This window comes from Cervus elaphus, chromosome 33, assembly GCF_910594005.1.
Source record: "Cervus elaphus chromosome 33, mCerEla1.1, whole genome shotgun sequence".
Classification (NCBI taxonomy): domain Eukaryota; kingdom Metazoa; phylum Chordata; class Mammalia; order Artiodactyla; family Cervidae; genus Cervus; species Cervus elaphus.
The window spans coordinates 44,057,736-44,073,457 of NC_057847.1; the positions used below are offsets into that span (position 1 = coordinate 44,057,736).

The window sequence follows — 15,722 nt, forward strand, 5'->3', positions numbered from 1 at the left end:
GTACAAAATCAAGGAAATTTGCTGAATCAAAGTTGAGAGAGAAATAGAGGAGTCACAAGTGACTCTAGGTTTTTGATCTGAATATCTGGAAGCCTGGAAAGTGAAGTGAAAATGTTAGTTGCTCAGTCGTGTCTGACTCTTTACAACTCCATGGACAGTAGCCTGCCAGGCTTCTCTGTGCACTTGAATCCTGGAGTTGACATTAACTTCAATGCACAAGACCTCAGATGAGGAAAATTAAAATAATTTGAAATATGTATTAGTCTATTTCCATAGACAAAGAGTATATTAGATTAATGCACTGTGAATCCACTCCTGATTTTAATTTTCTGTATTGAATACAATAAATATTTTTGAAAAGAAACTTTAATTAGTCATTTTTTTTGTGGTTTTGATATTTTATATTATTTTTTGTTTGTTAGATACTCCAGTAGCATGTGCTGCAACCATCTGAGGATTCTTTGAAATTTCTTCTTTGGCATTCAAGCTCAGGCTGTTTTCATATTTCCTGTATTTTTGCTAGGACCATAATGAACTTGCAGATACTTCAAATGCTTCTGAAGTATGTCAAATTCAGTTTCAGTGACATAGCTGTATTTTTGAAAACTTGTCATTGACTCTTTGCTAGATAACATATGCTTTTTGATTGACAAATCCATAATAAGGGAAACAAATTGTATAAGAGTCCTTGAGTGTTTAAGCTTTTTAAGTTTAAGTAGGAATGCTGTGCAGGGACATTTTATCATGTTTTAGTCAGGGCAAGAGGAAAACAAGAGAAGTTAAAATGGAAAATGTGATTGATCTCAGTTGACTTGTGAGGTCACTATCATATCAGTTTAAGTCAGTGTTTAGCTAGCGCTTAGGAGTCCCAACTTCCTTAGAAGTTTGCTGTAAGCAGTTGATTCACTCACCAGAAAAAAATGGCCCAACATTAAAATTTTGCTTATAATTTATAATTAAATAAATTTAAAGTTTGGTAGAACCAACACAATACTGTAAAGCAGTTGTCCTTCATTTAAAAATAAATAAATTTAAAAAATAAATTGAAAACTTAGCACAAATTTCATGGATTTTTCTTCCTTTTAGTATCTTCTTCTCATGTATTTTGAACACAAAGGGTCTTAAAGATGGGGAAAAAAGTTTAGATATTCCCAGAGACTTCCAGATAAGGAATGTCTATATTTTAAAGAGTAAACCTGAAATGCTCTTGGTAAAATTCTTAGAATTTTAGCAGTTTAAAGCCAAAAGATAAGAAATGTTGGCTAAGAAAATCATACATGGTTTTACTAGCCTTTAGAAACTGTACTCCTTGTCATTATAAAACAGTGCCTGTTTGTGTGTTTGTCTATGGGACAGGGGCAGGTGGGGGGGGGGTTGTTTGCCTGTAGTCAACCTGTTCAAACTGATTAATATTTCCTCTTAGAGCTTTTTAAGAAGCGATGAGAGTCAAAGATGTGACATCCTCTAAAGATCACTTCTTCTTTTTCCCCTACAAATCCCTACCCCAGATTTCTCTTAGCTGCTGAGTACATTTACAGTAAAAAAAAAATACATATGTAGAGCACCTTTATGGGCATTTTATTTATTTATTTTTTCTTTATGGGCATTTTAAATGGTGTCAAATGGTGTCACAGATTTTTCTATTTTTTCTTATCTTCTACTTATGTATTTTGAACACAAAGTGTTTTAACATGGAAAAATAGCATGTGAAGGTAGGTTAATTATGATTGTGTTCCTTGAGACATAATTCATAGCATTTCAATTAAAAGTTTAATTAGTATATATTGAATTCATTCTCCTAGTGATTAAAACTTTAGATATTCTGGCAGAGCAATGAAATTCTGATATTAATGCGTTATTTTTTAATATAAAATAAGTTGGTCTTAGTAACTTAACTAAAACCCTAAATGCCTAAGAATTAAATATTAAGGCTAATATTCTACCCTTTACCTACACTTCTCTGTAGCCTAGGAGACAAGTCACAGTGTCTGAAGAGAAAAAGAACTGTACAGTTTATGAGACTGAGTGGTTAAAGATTGAGTTTTCCACATCAATTCTGAGACCAAGCTGATTGTTACACTTAGCCTGCCTTAGAAGTGATTGCAACCTAACAGAGTATCTTTTCAAATGTTTCAGTTGTTGCCTTTTAATTTCATTTTGCTCCCTAGCTGGTTTCTTCTGATTTCATGTACTTTAAATTGAATTTTCATATTCTCCTTCTCTTTTTTGTTTAAATTGTGATGTTTTAATAAGACCTTATGAGATGTCAATATCTTAATTTTTTTTCCTGGTACAAAATTTAGAGCTGATTTTTGTACGGTGAATTTTCATTGCTCAGAAATAATTCAATATATGCACTTGATGTTGACAGAAAATTGGCATGTTTTCGTGAAGGTCCAGTGGAAACAGAGTTTATAAAATTTCATAATGAATTTACCTTGTAAGGCATTTACATTGTCTCTCTCGCCACATTATGATAAGAAAAAAATAAAAGTAACCCCACCCCCAAACTAATTCTGTGACATCATGGCAATTTTTTTTTTAAAAGCAAACACAATTTGTTTTTCACGTTGTTCTGATGTTTAATAACAGTTTGCTGTTATTTATTCTTTTTATGTGCTTTTTAATCAGATACAAATTTTAGTAGGGAAGTAAGCAAACATTCCTAAAAATGAATTATAAACAACTGTTTTAGAATACTAAAAGGATTTTTAAAACTTTCAATTCAACAAAGTTAATATTTTCCCCTAATTGAAATAATGGAAAAACATAAGTGTAGACACTTTCATGGCTTAGGGGAAATGGTCTTCAGGCCCCCAGAGTCATGTTCCTTAGCAGCCACTGTTGAGATCTGGTTCCACTACAGTCCTGCATGGTAGGCACCATTTTGTCTTCTTCAGAAGGTTCATCTAGACATTGATTACTGTTAACATGTCTCAAGGTGAGTCTCTGTAAAAGATAACCAATAATCAGTGCAACATGTTTTATCTTAAACTGCACTAGCTCATCAGATTAAATCTACTCTTTAAAATATCCTGTATGATTTTTTTTTTTGGTATAAACATTGTGATGATGTTTGTAAAAGGAACTGTGCACAGGTGGCTCTGAGTTAATTATTATACAACTTTCATTGTTATGATTTCATCATTGTCTAATACACCTTTATTTGCAGATGGTTAAAGAAGTTGGCTGATATTTATCATGCACTGCTAAGAATTCAGACTCCTTTGCAAATAACCTATTTGTGAATTCAGAGTTCAGTTGAAGAGTGAAAATATTAACAATCTTTTACAGAATCTTAGTTTTCTTAGGCATGTGTTATTTAGTAACCATTTGGCAAACATGCAAAGAGATGTCACTGCTGGGACTCAAAACTTGAAGAGATGTTCCCATTTCAAAATACTGTATTAGCCATAGTATCTGTGATTGTGAGACATTCATTGTAGGAGAGTAATTATCATGGCAACAAAGATCTGTCTTACTTGATAGTGTGATCATCATATTTACTGTACCTTTTTAGGGATCTTAAATACCAACATCAAATAAATATGTGATGGACATATATTTTAAAATATTATATCTATATATTTTCATAATAATATTTATTAAGAAGCGTCTTCTCAGTACCCAAATGCTAAAATGTAATTCCAGTAATTTCATCATGTTAACCAGTCATTGCATCTCTTTTGAGTCCATATTTACATTTTGACATCATATTTTTGAGCTTTTCAGATAAACATTTTAAGAACACATGGCTTTACATACATAATAATTTATGCACTGATTATATACAATATCATATACTGTTCTGCTCAGTTGGTCTAGAACCATACTATATGAAAAACTTCCCGGCCAGAAGAGGTATGTTTGAATATGGAAGGTGATTCGGAAATATATCTTGAAAAAAACATGCCGTATACTTTTGTTGCAAATTACCAAAATTAAAGGGAGACAAATACTTTTTTTTTGGGGGGGTGGACTCTTGATTGTCTTCACTAGTGGTGCTAGTGGTAAACTGGTAAAGTGTCAATGCAGGAGACATAAGAGACGTGGATTCAATCCCTGCGTCAGGAAGATCCCCTTGAAGAGGGCATGGCAGCCCACTCCAGTATTCTTGTCCTGAGAATCCCATAGACAGAGGAGCCTGGTAGGCTACAGTCCATAGGGTCACATAGTCAGACACGACTGAAGCAACTTAGTACGGGCTTTTGATATTATATTGAAAGTTGGAAGATAAAAAATGCAGGGGGTATGCGCACACAGACAAAAGTGGGAGAGAAACACTGCCTAGACAGTTACAATTTGTTTTGGATTAGGGCTCCCAACACCCTGGACTGCACTGTCCTGAGAAAAGATAGAATGGAAAATAAGCTTGTGGTAAAGGATGCTTAATAGACAACAAGCAGGAAATTAAAAGAGCAAGGCTATTAGATGTGAAGAAGATTTGAAAACTTTGGCCTTTGTTGTTGCTCTTTTCAATACATGAAGGCCAGTTATACTGAAAAACAGACAAAAGAAGAAATGGCCAAAGATAGGCAAGAAGATAGCTGATTTATGCTTATAATGCCAGAAATTATGTTGTTGGTTTATGAACCAACAGCCAGATTGAAAAAAGATACAAAACAGAAACATCGTTTTTAGAAAATTCTAGTTAAAAATCAACAAAATGTTTTTCATTTTTGTTACATACCTGAGGTCCTTTGTGTATATATGTCCTTTTCCAAAAAAGCCACTTACCCTTGTATGCTTCTATTAGATCCTTTTAAAAAACATGTATATGACTTTAAGGATTAGATTGAATATGTATTGTCAACTACACATATAATGATAATTTCTAAAACATTAGTATTCTTTAAAAAATTTTTTTGAAGGAATTCATTGGTAGTCAAAAGCTACTGCTGTTAAGATAACAACCGACCAAGGAAAGTATTCTCCTTTTCAGTGTAGTGGGGTAGAAAGATCAGTCATTTTAGGTAGGGTTAGATAGCCATAAATGTGAATTTCTGCTCCCCAAGTTACTAGCTATGAAGATTTGGGCAAGCTACTAAATCATTCTGAAGACTTAGATTCCTTCAGATGCTTAGTTATACTTAACTATATATGTGTGTAATTATACGTACTATATATACTTACTGTATATATATATAAATGCTGTTTTCCCTACTGCTTAAAATATCTGACCTGTAGTCAACTGTCTGTGATCTCCTGCCAACCCGATAAGGGTAAAATTGTTAACTATAATATGTTTAAAGGCATAGTTATGGTGAACATGACCTTTGATTGATTTACTGCATCTTCATCTGATAAACTGCATTATAATACCTGACAGGAAGCCAAGTAGTGGACTTTTCTAAGTGCAAAGTGTACTTTTGCATATTCCCTTGGGTTTTGGGCAGCTGTTAGAGATACTGTCTCCTTTGAGGCATAAGCTATTACACCAGGGTAGTTTTCTACAACCGCTTGATGTGACTCGCATGGCCTTGCTCAGGGCTATCACCTGTGGAGAAGCTTGCTCTCATAAGAGTATATAAACTGCTGTGGAACTTTTGCAGAGTCTGAGAGAAGCAAGTTGTGGTTTCTGCCCTTGCATTCTGTAAGTTGACTTGTAAGATTAAATAGTTAAATCTGAGAAGACCACTTGATGGGCATTGCACTTTCCAATGTTTCTTTGAAAACAAATGAAGATGATAAATGCAAATTGTCTTGTATACAAGTTCTCTTTGTGCAAAAAGTCCAGACTTTGCCAGCTTTCCAATGCATGTTTGGAATGCCCTTGTCTCAAGTGTAAGCCTAATCTAAACAACACCCCTCCTTTCTCCTCCTCTCCTCCCCATGCTTCCATTTCCAATCTTGTCACAAGTATTCCAAGCTCAATTGTGTCTTCTTCTATCAACCTTTTATTATTAATCTGAACCAGACCAACTAACTCCCTGACTTCCTGTGTGTTCACATAGGGAAGAATTGGACAATATGATAGGTTTTGTTTATAGTACAATAATCCCCTTAAAATCAAGAACCAGGACAGGTACATATTTGTACTCTTTACAAGAATGCCATACCAGTTTTTTGACTTGAATAATGGTTTATATTATTGCCTACTGTGAAGATATTCACAATCACACAAGTCAGAAATGGAAGTACAGTTCTTAAAAGCTTTTATTATTATATCACTTAAGTAACCACAGAAAGTGCTTAGAAATAATTTACTTCATAAAGTTTTTGAGAATTAGTCTTCAATAATGCATTTAAGTTTCCAGTTAAAATAGTAAACTTTAGAAAGGATATGTTATATTCTCACACAATGTAACTGAATAAAAATTAACAAAATTTAGTAATTTCATCCTTCTAAAAATAATTTTTGGCTATGTTAGTTTTTTTATTTTTTATTTTTTCAGCTGTAATACAAAATCTCTTGTCATATAGACATGGGTATGAGTTAGCCTAAAAAGAGCTTATATGCCATTTTGTAATTCCATCATTTATGCTTATGTATATTTAAAATATGGAAAAAACTGGAAATACCTATTGATAATGAGCAAATACCACTTAATATATGCAGCCTCCAAAGTAATGAGCACCTAAAGATGAAACATAGCTCCATGGAGAAATAACACATACAAATTTTTAAAACACATTTTAAATAAGTAAGTTGAGATTTCATTACACAGCATAACAAAAACACTAAAATTTTATAAAGTCTGCAATACAAACCTCCAAAATTATTTGAGAAAGTAATCAGTAGAATTCTTAAAAATATTTCTAAAAATTTCCATTCTTGTATAGTTTCTTAGAAGCCATTTTTGCAAAGGGCTATCATTACATATTTCCACAGCGGGCTGTTGGGAGCCATCAGCTACTTTGCTTACTGAGAGACAGGACTGGGTGATTATGTGAAGAAGAGTGTGGGTCTGTTTGACAAAGAAAATAATGAATAATGACAAAATCAAGTACAAAGGCAGTAATAAATCAGTCATTCTCAGCAATATACAATTTCTACTGGGTAAACACGGAAGGCACATAACACACTAATTTCATTCATGGAACTTTGAGCCACATCCCTTCAGTAGGAGTATCTGAAGATAAGACTGAGAATATGGAGAAGAGCCCGAGATCAAATGGTGAAACATTTGAGACAAAAGTTAAATTTGGATAGAAAATGTTACATGCTTAGTGTTCCTCCCAGCAATAAAATGCTCTTAGCATTAAATGAGTTATTTTTCTCTAGGTACTTCAGACAAAACCTTAACCAGAGGAAATTCGAAATCTGAAATAATCCTTTTGAGATAAGTTATTTTTCATTTTAAAAAACACATAAGACATTTAGTGCTTTCATTTGTTTGAAAAAAACAAGTATTTTTTTCTTAGTATTCGGTATAGAAGAGATACCAATTGTTAATATTTTTTTCTAGTAATTTTTATCACTTTTATGTAATTGAGCTCATCTAGTTAAATAGGCCTCACTTTATATTATGGGCATCATTTTTAAAGTTAAATATTAAAAAACCTAAAAAATAATTTCTACAAAGGAGACTTGCCAAAAATCATTTAACTCTCCCATTGGGGATATGCAGTTTGGAGCTACTAGGAGGAATGCCGGGATAAACATCTCTGAACATCTCTTTCCACGTGTATCTCGTTTCTTTACAGAGGATTCTTAGAAGTGAAATCCCAAGATCAAAAGGTATGAACACTTTAATATGCATTAGCAAAATAAAAAAATCTATTAAACATCTATAATAATTATTTTGTAATAGCAGCTTTATTGTGCTTACTATATGTCAGAATACTGTATTTGTGTCAGTTTCGCTGCATCTGCATTAGTACTGTGTGTTTCCACTATAAATATTTCTTGACATATGGACAGGATAAAGAATGATATGGACAAAAAACACATGTGAAATGACTTTTTATAGTTATTTAGTGGTTTTTCATATTTATTTAAAATAACTTCTTTTTCATCTTCATTGGTTAATTTCTATTTTTCCTATGCTCTTTATACAGGACCGTGGATATGTTCATATTAGGTATACATTTTTTCTTTTAAATACTCCTTTTAAGCATACCAGCCCTTGTCATATTTATTACAAATGCCTCTGACAACTTTAGGAAACTGTCATATTAACTCAGTTTTGAAGGCAATATGACATACAGGCTGACAAGCAGCATACTGCCAAATATCATTTTGAATGGCATGATTTAAAATATTGACTAGAACAGGGAAATATGAACCCTAAGCTAGTATTGTTTTTTGTTTATAATACAGTATTACTTAATTATTCTTTACCAAAGTATGGAACATTATTTCCTAGGATTTATAAAATTTCAATCATACTATTTTAAGATACATAAGAAAAGTAATAATTCCTGTCTTTAAACATAATTTTTCTATCTAAGACAAGGTGTGTCATGGAGTATTTCCAACTGTACCCCTTTAAAGATACAATTAGAGCTGGAAGCCAATTGGAAACAGGCTAGGGAAACAATTTTGGGACAAAATATGAATCATAAAATTAGGTAATACCTTTATACCTTTGGACTAAAAAGCACTAAGTAAAAAATTTAATATTTTAATGCACAAATAGAAATGACTGCATGGTTGATTGAAAAACCAGTCATACAGGTCTCAGTTTAAAAGATGCCATACTAAAAGTTTGAAATGAAATTAATTATTGCTGTATATAATGATAAAATAAGAGTAAACTTGGACTATTATAGTTAATTTAGTAGCAAAAGCAATAGGATTTCCCCTATTGATCAAGTACAGAATAATGATTATGTAAGTATTAATATAGTAAAGTTCTTATTCAAAATGTTAAGTATGATCTCCCAATAAGGTGATCTGTGCACTTATTAGAATAGAATATGAGTATTAAATAAGTCTGTAAGTGTATTTAGTAAGCAAAAACTAAAAACAATACTAAACTACTGAATTCCTATTCACTAATTGTTTCTAATAATACATAAATCACAGCTATGGGTCAGTAGAACTATGGAAATTTAATACTTGTCTGATATACACAGCCTTCAAAAAGTAAATCAAGCCACTATTTTTATTAGGAATGCTACTCAGAGAATTGCTTGCGTTGGCAACTATAGATGACTTACCTGGAAATTATATTCCCATTTACCTGCTTTCTGATAAAGATAAATAAAAGAGGAGTTGTTAAAAATCTAAATATAAGCTTCTGTGATTTGAGTAAATATCATCCCACATATTTAACCTACTAAAGAAAATTCCTGATATTGTGACTCTGGGAAACATTTGATACAGATGGATATCAAATTCACAAGTATTTTCTCATTCAGTTTGCTCTGTCGCATGAGACACAAGACTTATTTTTAGCATCATATTTTGTTCCCTTTTTTCCTTTGTTGCACAGTGTTTGTGGAACATAAGTGTTCTGTTCTAAAATTAGATTCTCACACTGTATGTAGCAGCCTGGATGTTCAAAAAGAAATGCTGCTATGTGCACTTATTGCAGTAAAATGTACATTTCAAATGGATTGGCACAGTTGCCACGAAATAGGATAATATAACAAAACCTGAATAAGAGAATGGATGGATGACAGACCTCTATAACAGTAATCTTAAAAATATTTCAGGGAGATGAAATTTCGTCTTTTTTCTTTTAACTTTGTGGCAGTGGGCTTTTATTACACCAAAGTGTTCAAGTAATGTATTCAAGAGTTCTGGACCAGGTGGGGGTCTTTCAGTTGTGCTTGTTGATGCTTCGGTTGCCCCCAAAATGAACACATCTGGCCAGGTATAAAGTGGTACTGAATTAATTTCATGGTTGTGCTGTTTAAGAAATATTTAGTAAAGAAAGTGGGAGACTCTATAATTCAAATCAAAGTTGGCCAAAGATGTGTATTTATTACCAACATTTGCTTTAGTTTCATTCAAATAAAACATGAAATGATTAGATATTAATATATTATGAATATGTATGGCTAAAATTTGTAAACAATTAGACCATATTGACAAAGTAGTGTTATGACTTACCATTTATCTAAACAGACAATATTTACTGCAGTACATCTTTTCCATTATTTAGGAAAGAAGGAATTCTGTGTGAATACAATTTGGTACCAAAATAATTGATAATATTTAACTAGTTCTTTCATTTGTAATACTGTACAGTTAGCTTATCAGATCCAGACATGCTGGGACCTGGGACCCTTTGCTGCAGTGCTTGCACCTGGACAAACATTTCCGAGCTACAGATTAAGGAGCTAAAAATAGAACTGCATACATGAGCAGTTGGAGTAAATTATGAACAAAAAGATACAAAAAGACCAAAAAACAGGGAGCAAAGGCAGGGCACTAAGCATGCCCCCTGCATAATACCATCAAAGGGGTGGGCAAAACACCTAAGCCACCCCTCTAGCCTGACCCTTGGACACACCCCTATCTTCATCTCATATAAAGATCCCCCCACCAGAGAGGGAGAAAGAAAAACAGTTACTTGTTTTCACTCTCTTCTGTGACCTCCTGGGGGATGGGGTGAGCTTTTTCCTTACATGGGGTAAGGGTAAGGGTGTGCTTTTGTTCCTGGCTGTTCAGAGGTGGCCGTTGGGTTTGTGGTCTATAATTTGCCCCAGCTATGAATGCATGCAATTGTTTCTAGTCTCTTACAGTTTCTTTGTAATTTGTAGCTGGAGGAGACATTTGTCTAGGTGCAGGCATTATTACACCACTGCAGCAAAGGGTCTCAGGTCCCGGCCTGTGTCAAGAACATCAGTCAGGAAGCAGTGTAGTGTAGTGGAAAGATTGCTGAACTTAGTGCCAGAAACTTGGGCTGTACACATTTAGGTAAGGAATTTAAACTGCACTAAGCTTTGTTTTATTGATGTGAAAAATACAAATAATAATAGCTTAAGGACTGTTGTAAGAATTGCGTGAGACAATTGATAAAATTAGACACTCAGAAAAACTTTTCTTCTCTGTCTTTCCCCCCAGTCACTTAAGAAGTAAACAAACCAAAGCAGCTGGATACACTCAACGTTTTGAGGCTTTATGATACCGTTTCAGTTTTTCTCTGTATATCTGACCAGTTCCACCTGTGACTTGCTTTTATAAGATTGAAATGACTATGGAAGATAAGGTGATGGAATAGTTCAGTTGTTCACACTGTGAGATTCACAGTTGTGCTGATAACTAGCTTTCTTTGATTACTTAGCTGTGCTGTGCTTAGTCGCTCAGTCATGTCTGACTCTTTGTGACCCCATGGACCGTAGCCCTCCAGGCTCCTCTGTTCATGGAGATTCTCCAGGCAAGAATACTGGAGCGGGTTCCCATGCACTCCTCCAGGGGATCTTCTCAACCCAGGGATTGAACCTAGGTCTCCAGCGTTGCTGGCCGATTCTTTACCATCTGAGCCACCAGGGAAGCCCTTTGATTACTTTATTAGGACCTAAATCTGCTGGTGGTATAATTTCTCTGCTTTAGCTTTCTTCTGATAAATGCTAGAAGGAGAGAACTTTAAGGTATATTTCAGCTCTATAATCGTGAACTCCATCAAACTTTATTCTGCTTTGAAAGTGCACCACCTCATAGGTTTGTCAAAGAATAAATTTGCCCATCATAGCCATTTATTAAGACTTAGAGAAATAGCAAGGGCATTTAACCACTTTCCACTGGTTGAAAGCCTTGTCATTTTCTAAAATGTATTTATTTATTGTTTTTCCTAGTTTTGCAATATTTTTCAATAGTGCCTATAAAAAGACTAAGAAAGATAACCAGATGTTTGTCAACTGTCTAGACTTTTCCTTCTCAAACTCTTTAACATCTCTGTAAATGACTTGGGGATTTTGTTAAAATATAGGTTCTGATGTAGTGTGTTTAGAGTGATCTCTCACATACCTAATTTCTAACAAGTTCCCAGGTGATGTTACTAGTCCTGGAATTACACTTTGGCTAGCAATGGTTGAGACTATTTTGTAGACTAAAGTGATCATAAACCTAAAATTGAAAAGGTAATTATAAACATTAAATATTGTATTTCAGTTTATTTACAGAAATCATCTGTTTTTGTAGACTATACACAGATAAAATCAGTGATTTCTTTCAAAGCTGAAATTCCAAAAAGGCAGTGCATTATTTCTGTCAGTCAGTTCATCAGTTCAGTCGCTCAGTTGTGTCCGACTCCTTGTGACCCCATGAACCGCAGCACGCCAGGCCTCCATGTCCATCACCAACTCCCAGAGTCCACCCAAACCCATGTCCATCGAGTCGGTGATGCCATCCAACCATCTCATCCTCTGTCATACCTTTCTCCTCCTGCCCTCAATCTTTCCCAGCATCATGGTCTTTTCAAATGAGTCATCTCTTTGCATCAGGTGGCCAAAGTATGAGTTTCAGCTTCAACATCAGTCTTTCCAGTGAACACCCAGGACTGATTTGCTTTAGGATGGACTGGTTGGATCTCCTTGCAGTCCAAGGGACTCTCAAGAGTCTTCTCCAACACCACAGTTTAAAAGCATCAATTCTTCAGTGCTCAGCTTTCTTTATAGTCCCACTCTCAGATCCATACATGATCACTGGAAAAACCATAGCCTTGACTAGACGGACCTTTTTGACAAAGTAATGTCTCTGCTTTTTAATATGCTGTCTAGGTTGGTCATAACTTTCCTTCCAAGGAGTAAGTGTCTTTTAATTTCATGGCTGCAATCACCATCTGCAGTGATTTTGGAGCCCAGAAAAGTAAAGTCAGCCACTGTTTCCACTGTTTCCCCATCTATTTGCCATGAAGTGATGGGACCGGATGCCATGATCTTAGCTTTCTGAATGTTGAGCTCTAAGCCAACTTTTTCACTCTCCTCTTTCACTTTCATCAAGAGGCTCTCTAGTTCTTCTTCACTTTCTGCCATAAGGGTGGTGTCATCTGCATATCTGATGTTATTGATATTTCTCCTGGCAATCTTGATTCCAGCTTGTGCTTCTTCCAGCCCAGCGTTTCTCATGATGTATTCTACATATAAGTTAAATAAGCAGGGTGACAATATAAACCTTTGATGTACTCCTTTTCCTATTTGGAACCAGTCTGTTGTTCCATGTCCAGTTCTAACTATTGCTTCTTGACCTGCATACAGGTTCCTCAAGAGGCAGGTCAGGTGGTCTGGTATTCCCATCTCTTTCAGAATTTTCCACAGTTTATTGTGATCCACACAATCAAAGGCTTTGGCATAGTATAAAGCAGAAATAGATGTTTTTCTGAAACTCTCACTTTTTCGATTCAGCGGATGTTGGCAATTTGACCTCTGGTTCCTCTGCCTTTTCTAAAACCAGCTTGAACATCTGGAAGTTCACAGTTCACGTATTGCTGAAGCCTGGCTTGGAGAATTTGAGCATTACTTTACTAGTGTGTGAGATGAGTGCAGTTGTGCAGCAGTTTAAGCTTTCTTTGGCATTGCCTTTCTTTGGGATTGGAATGAAAACTGACCTTTTCCAGTCCTGTGGCCACTGCTGAGTTTTCCAAATTTGCTGACATATTGAGTGCAGCACTTTCACAGCATCATCTTTCAGGATTTGAAATAGCTCAACTGGAATTCCATCACCTCCACAAGCTTTGTTCGTAGTGATACTTCCTATGGCCCACTTGACTTCACATTCCAGGATGTCTGGCTCTAGGTAAGTGTGAGTGATCACACCATCGTGATTATCTAGGTCGTGAAGATCTTTTTTGTACAGTTCTTTTGTATATTCTTGCCACCTCTTCTTAATATCTCTGCTTCTGTTAGATCCATACCATTTCTGTCCTTTATTGAGCCCATCTTTGCTTGAAATGTTCCCTTGGTATCTCTCATTTTTTTTTTAATTTATTTTATTTTATTTTTTCATTTTCTTGAAGAGATCTCTAGTCTTTACCATTCTATTGTTTTCTTTATTTCTTTGCATTGATCACTGAGGAAGGCTTTCTTATTTCTCCTTGCTATTCTTTGGAACTCTGCATTCAAATGGGTATATCTTTCCTTTACTCCTTTGCCTTTAGCTTCTCTTCTTTTCTCAGCTATTTGTAAGCCCTCCTCAGACAGCCATTTTGCTTTTTTTGCATTTCTTTTTCCTGGGGATGGTCTTGATTCCTGTTTCCTGTACAATGTCATGATCCTCCCATAATTCATCAGGCACTCTATCAGATCTAATCCCTTGAATCTATTTCTCACTTCTACTATATAGTCATAAGAGATTTGATTTAGGTCATAACTGAATGGTCTAGTGGTTTTCCCCACTTTCTTCCATTTAAGTCTGAATTTGGCAATAAGGAGTTCATGATCTGAGCCACAGTCAGCTCCCGGCCTTGTTTTTGCTGACTGTATAGAGTGTCTCCATCTTTTGCTGCAAAGAATATAATCAGTCTGATTTCGGTGTTGACCATTGGTGATGGCCATGTGTAGGGTCTTCTCTTGTGTTTTTAGAAGAGGGTGTTTGCTATGACCAGTGTGTTCTCTTGGCAGAACTCTATTAGCCTTTGTCCTGCTTCATTCTGTACTCCAAGGCCAAATTTGCCTGTTACTTTTGGTGTTTCTTAACTTCCTACTTTTGCACTCCAGTCCCCTATAATGAAAAGGATATCTCTTTTGGGTGTTAGTTCTAGAAGGTCTTGTAGTTATCCATAGAACCATTCAACTTCAGCTTCTTCAGCATTACTGGTCCGGGCATAGGCTTGGATTACCATGATATTGAATGGTTTGCCTTGGAAACGAACAGAGATCATTCTGTCGTTTTTGAGATTGCATCCAAGTCCTGTATTTTGGACTCTTTTGTTGACTATGATGGCTACTCCATTTCTTCTAAGGGATTCCTGCCCACATTAGCAGATATAATGGTCATCTGAGTTAAATTCACCCATTCCAGTCCATCTTAGTTCGCTGATTCCTAGAATGTTGACATTCACTCTTGCCATCTCCTGTTTGACCACTCCCAATTTGCCTGGATTCATAGACCTGACATTCCAGGTTCCTATGAAATATTGCTCTTTACAGCATCGACCTTGCTTCTATCACTATCCCATCCACAACTGGGTGGTGTTTTTGCTTTTGCGCCATCCCTTCGTTCTTTCTGGAGTTATTTCTCCACTGATATCCAGTAGCATATTGGGCACCTACCGACCTGGGGAGTTCATCTTTCAGTGTCCTATATTTTTGCCTTTTCATACTATCATGGGGTTATTTAGGCAAGAATACTGAAGTGGTTTGCTGTTCCCTTCTCTAGTGGACTACATTATTTCTATAATTATTCTATTTTCATGTGTCTTCTCTACATTATGATTTCTACATTTTTTTAACTTGGCAAAAGAATTTGTATTATTTAAAATCTTAGTTTTAGACAAGTTGAACATCATAATTTTGAAAACTAACAGTAAATTAAGCTATGAATGTAATTATTAAGATGAATGAATTACATTTCAGAATACTTATGGCATATTATAAGCTTTATCATGTGTCTTTCCTATTACAGTGCTCTAAAATACTACAGTAGAATAAGTACTAGTTATCCAAAATAGTAAATTTACAAGAAAACTATGTATTAGCTGAAGCTACCTAATTTTTTTTTTTTCCTTTCCTTCAGAATCCCTAAATGCCTCAGTAATCTTGCTACTGGCTGATAAAAATATAAACAAGTATACACATATATAAACAATAGTTATTTCAAATATGAAGGAATTTGAATTATGACTTTAGAAGCTTTGTTACTCAAAAATTATAGAAAGTTTAAAGATTTG

At 34.9% G+C, this 15,722-nt stretch overlaps 1 protein-coding gene across 3 annotated transcripts in view; it reads right to left on the bottom strand.

Moving 5' to 3' along the window:
- Positions 1-2,576: 2,576 nt before the first annotated feature.
- Positions 2,577-15,722, bottom strand: part of GALNT13 (polypeptide N-acetylgalactosaminyltransferase 13) — a 602,015-nt gene continuing 588,869 nt past the window's right edge. For 2 of the 3 annotated variants that reach the window (XM_043894705.1, XM_043894704.1), the window contains exons 13-14: positions 6,712-6,908; positions 2,817-2,949 (exon numbers count right to left, since the gene is read on the bottom strand). In XM_043894705.1, coding sequence (XP_043750640.1) covers positions 6,720-6,908 — 189 coding nt within the window. In that variant the 3' untranslated portion in view covers positions 2,817-2,949; positions 6,712-6,719. Of the gene's footprint in view, positions 2,950-6,711; positions 6,909-15,722 lie in introns of all 3 variants that reach the window. The other variant, XM_043894707.1, reaches the window with a different exon arrangement.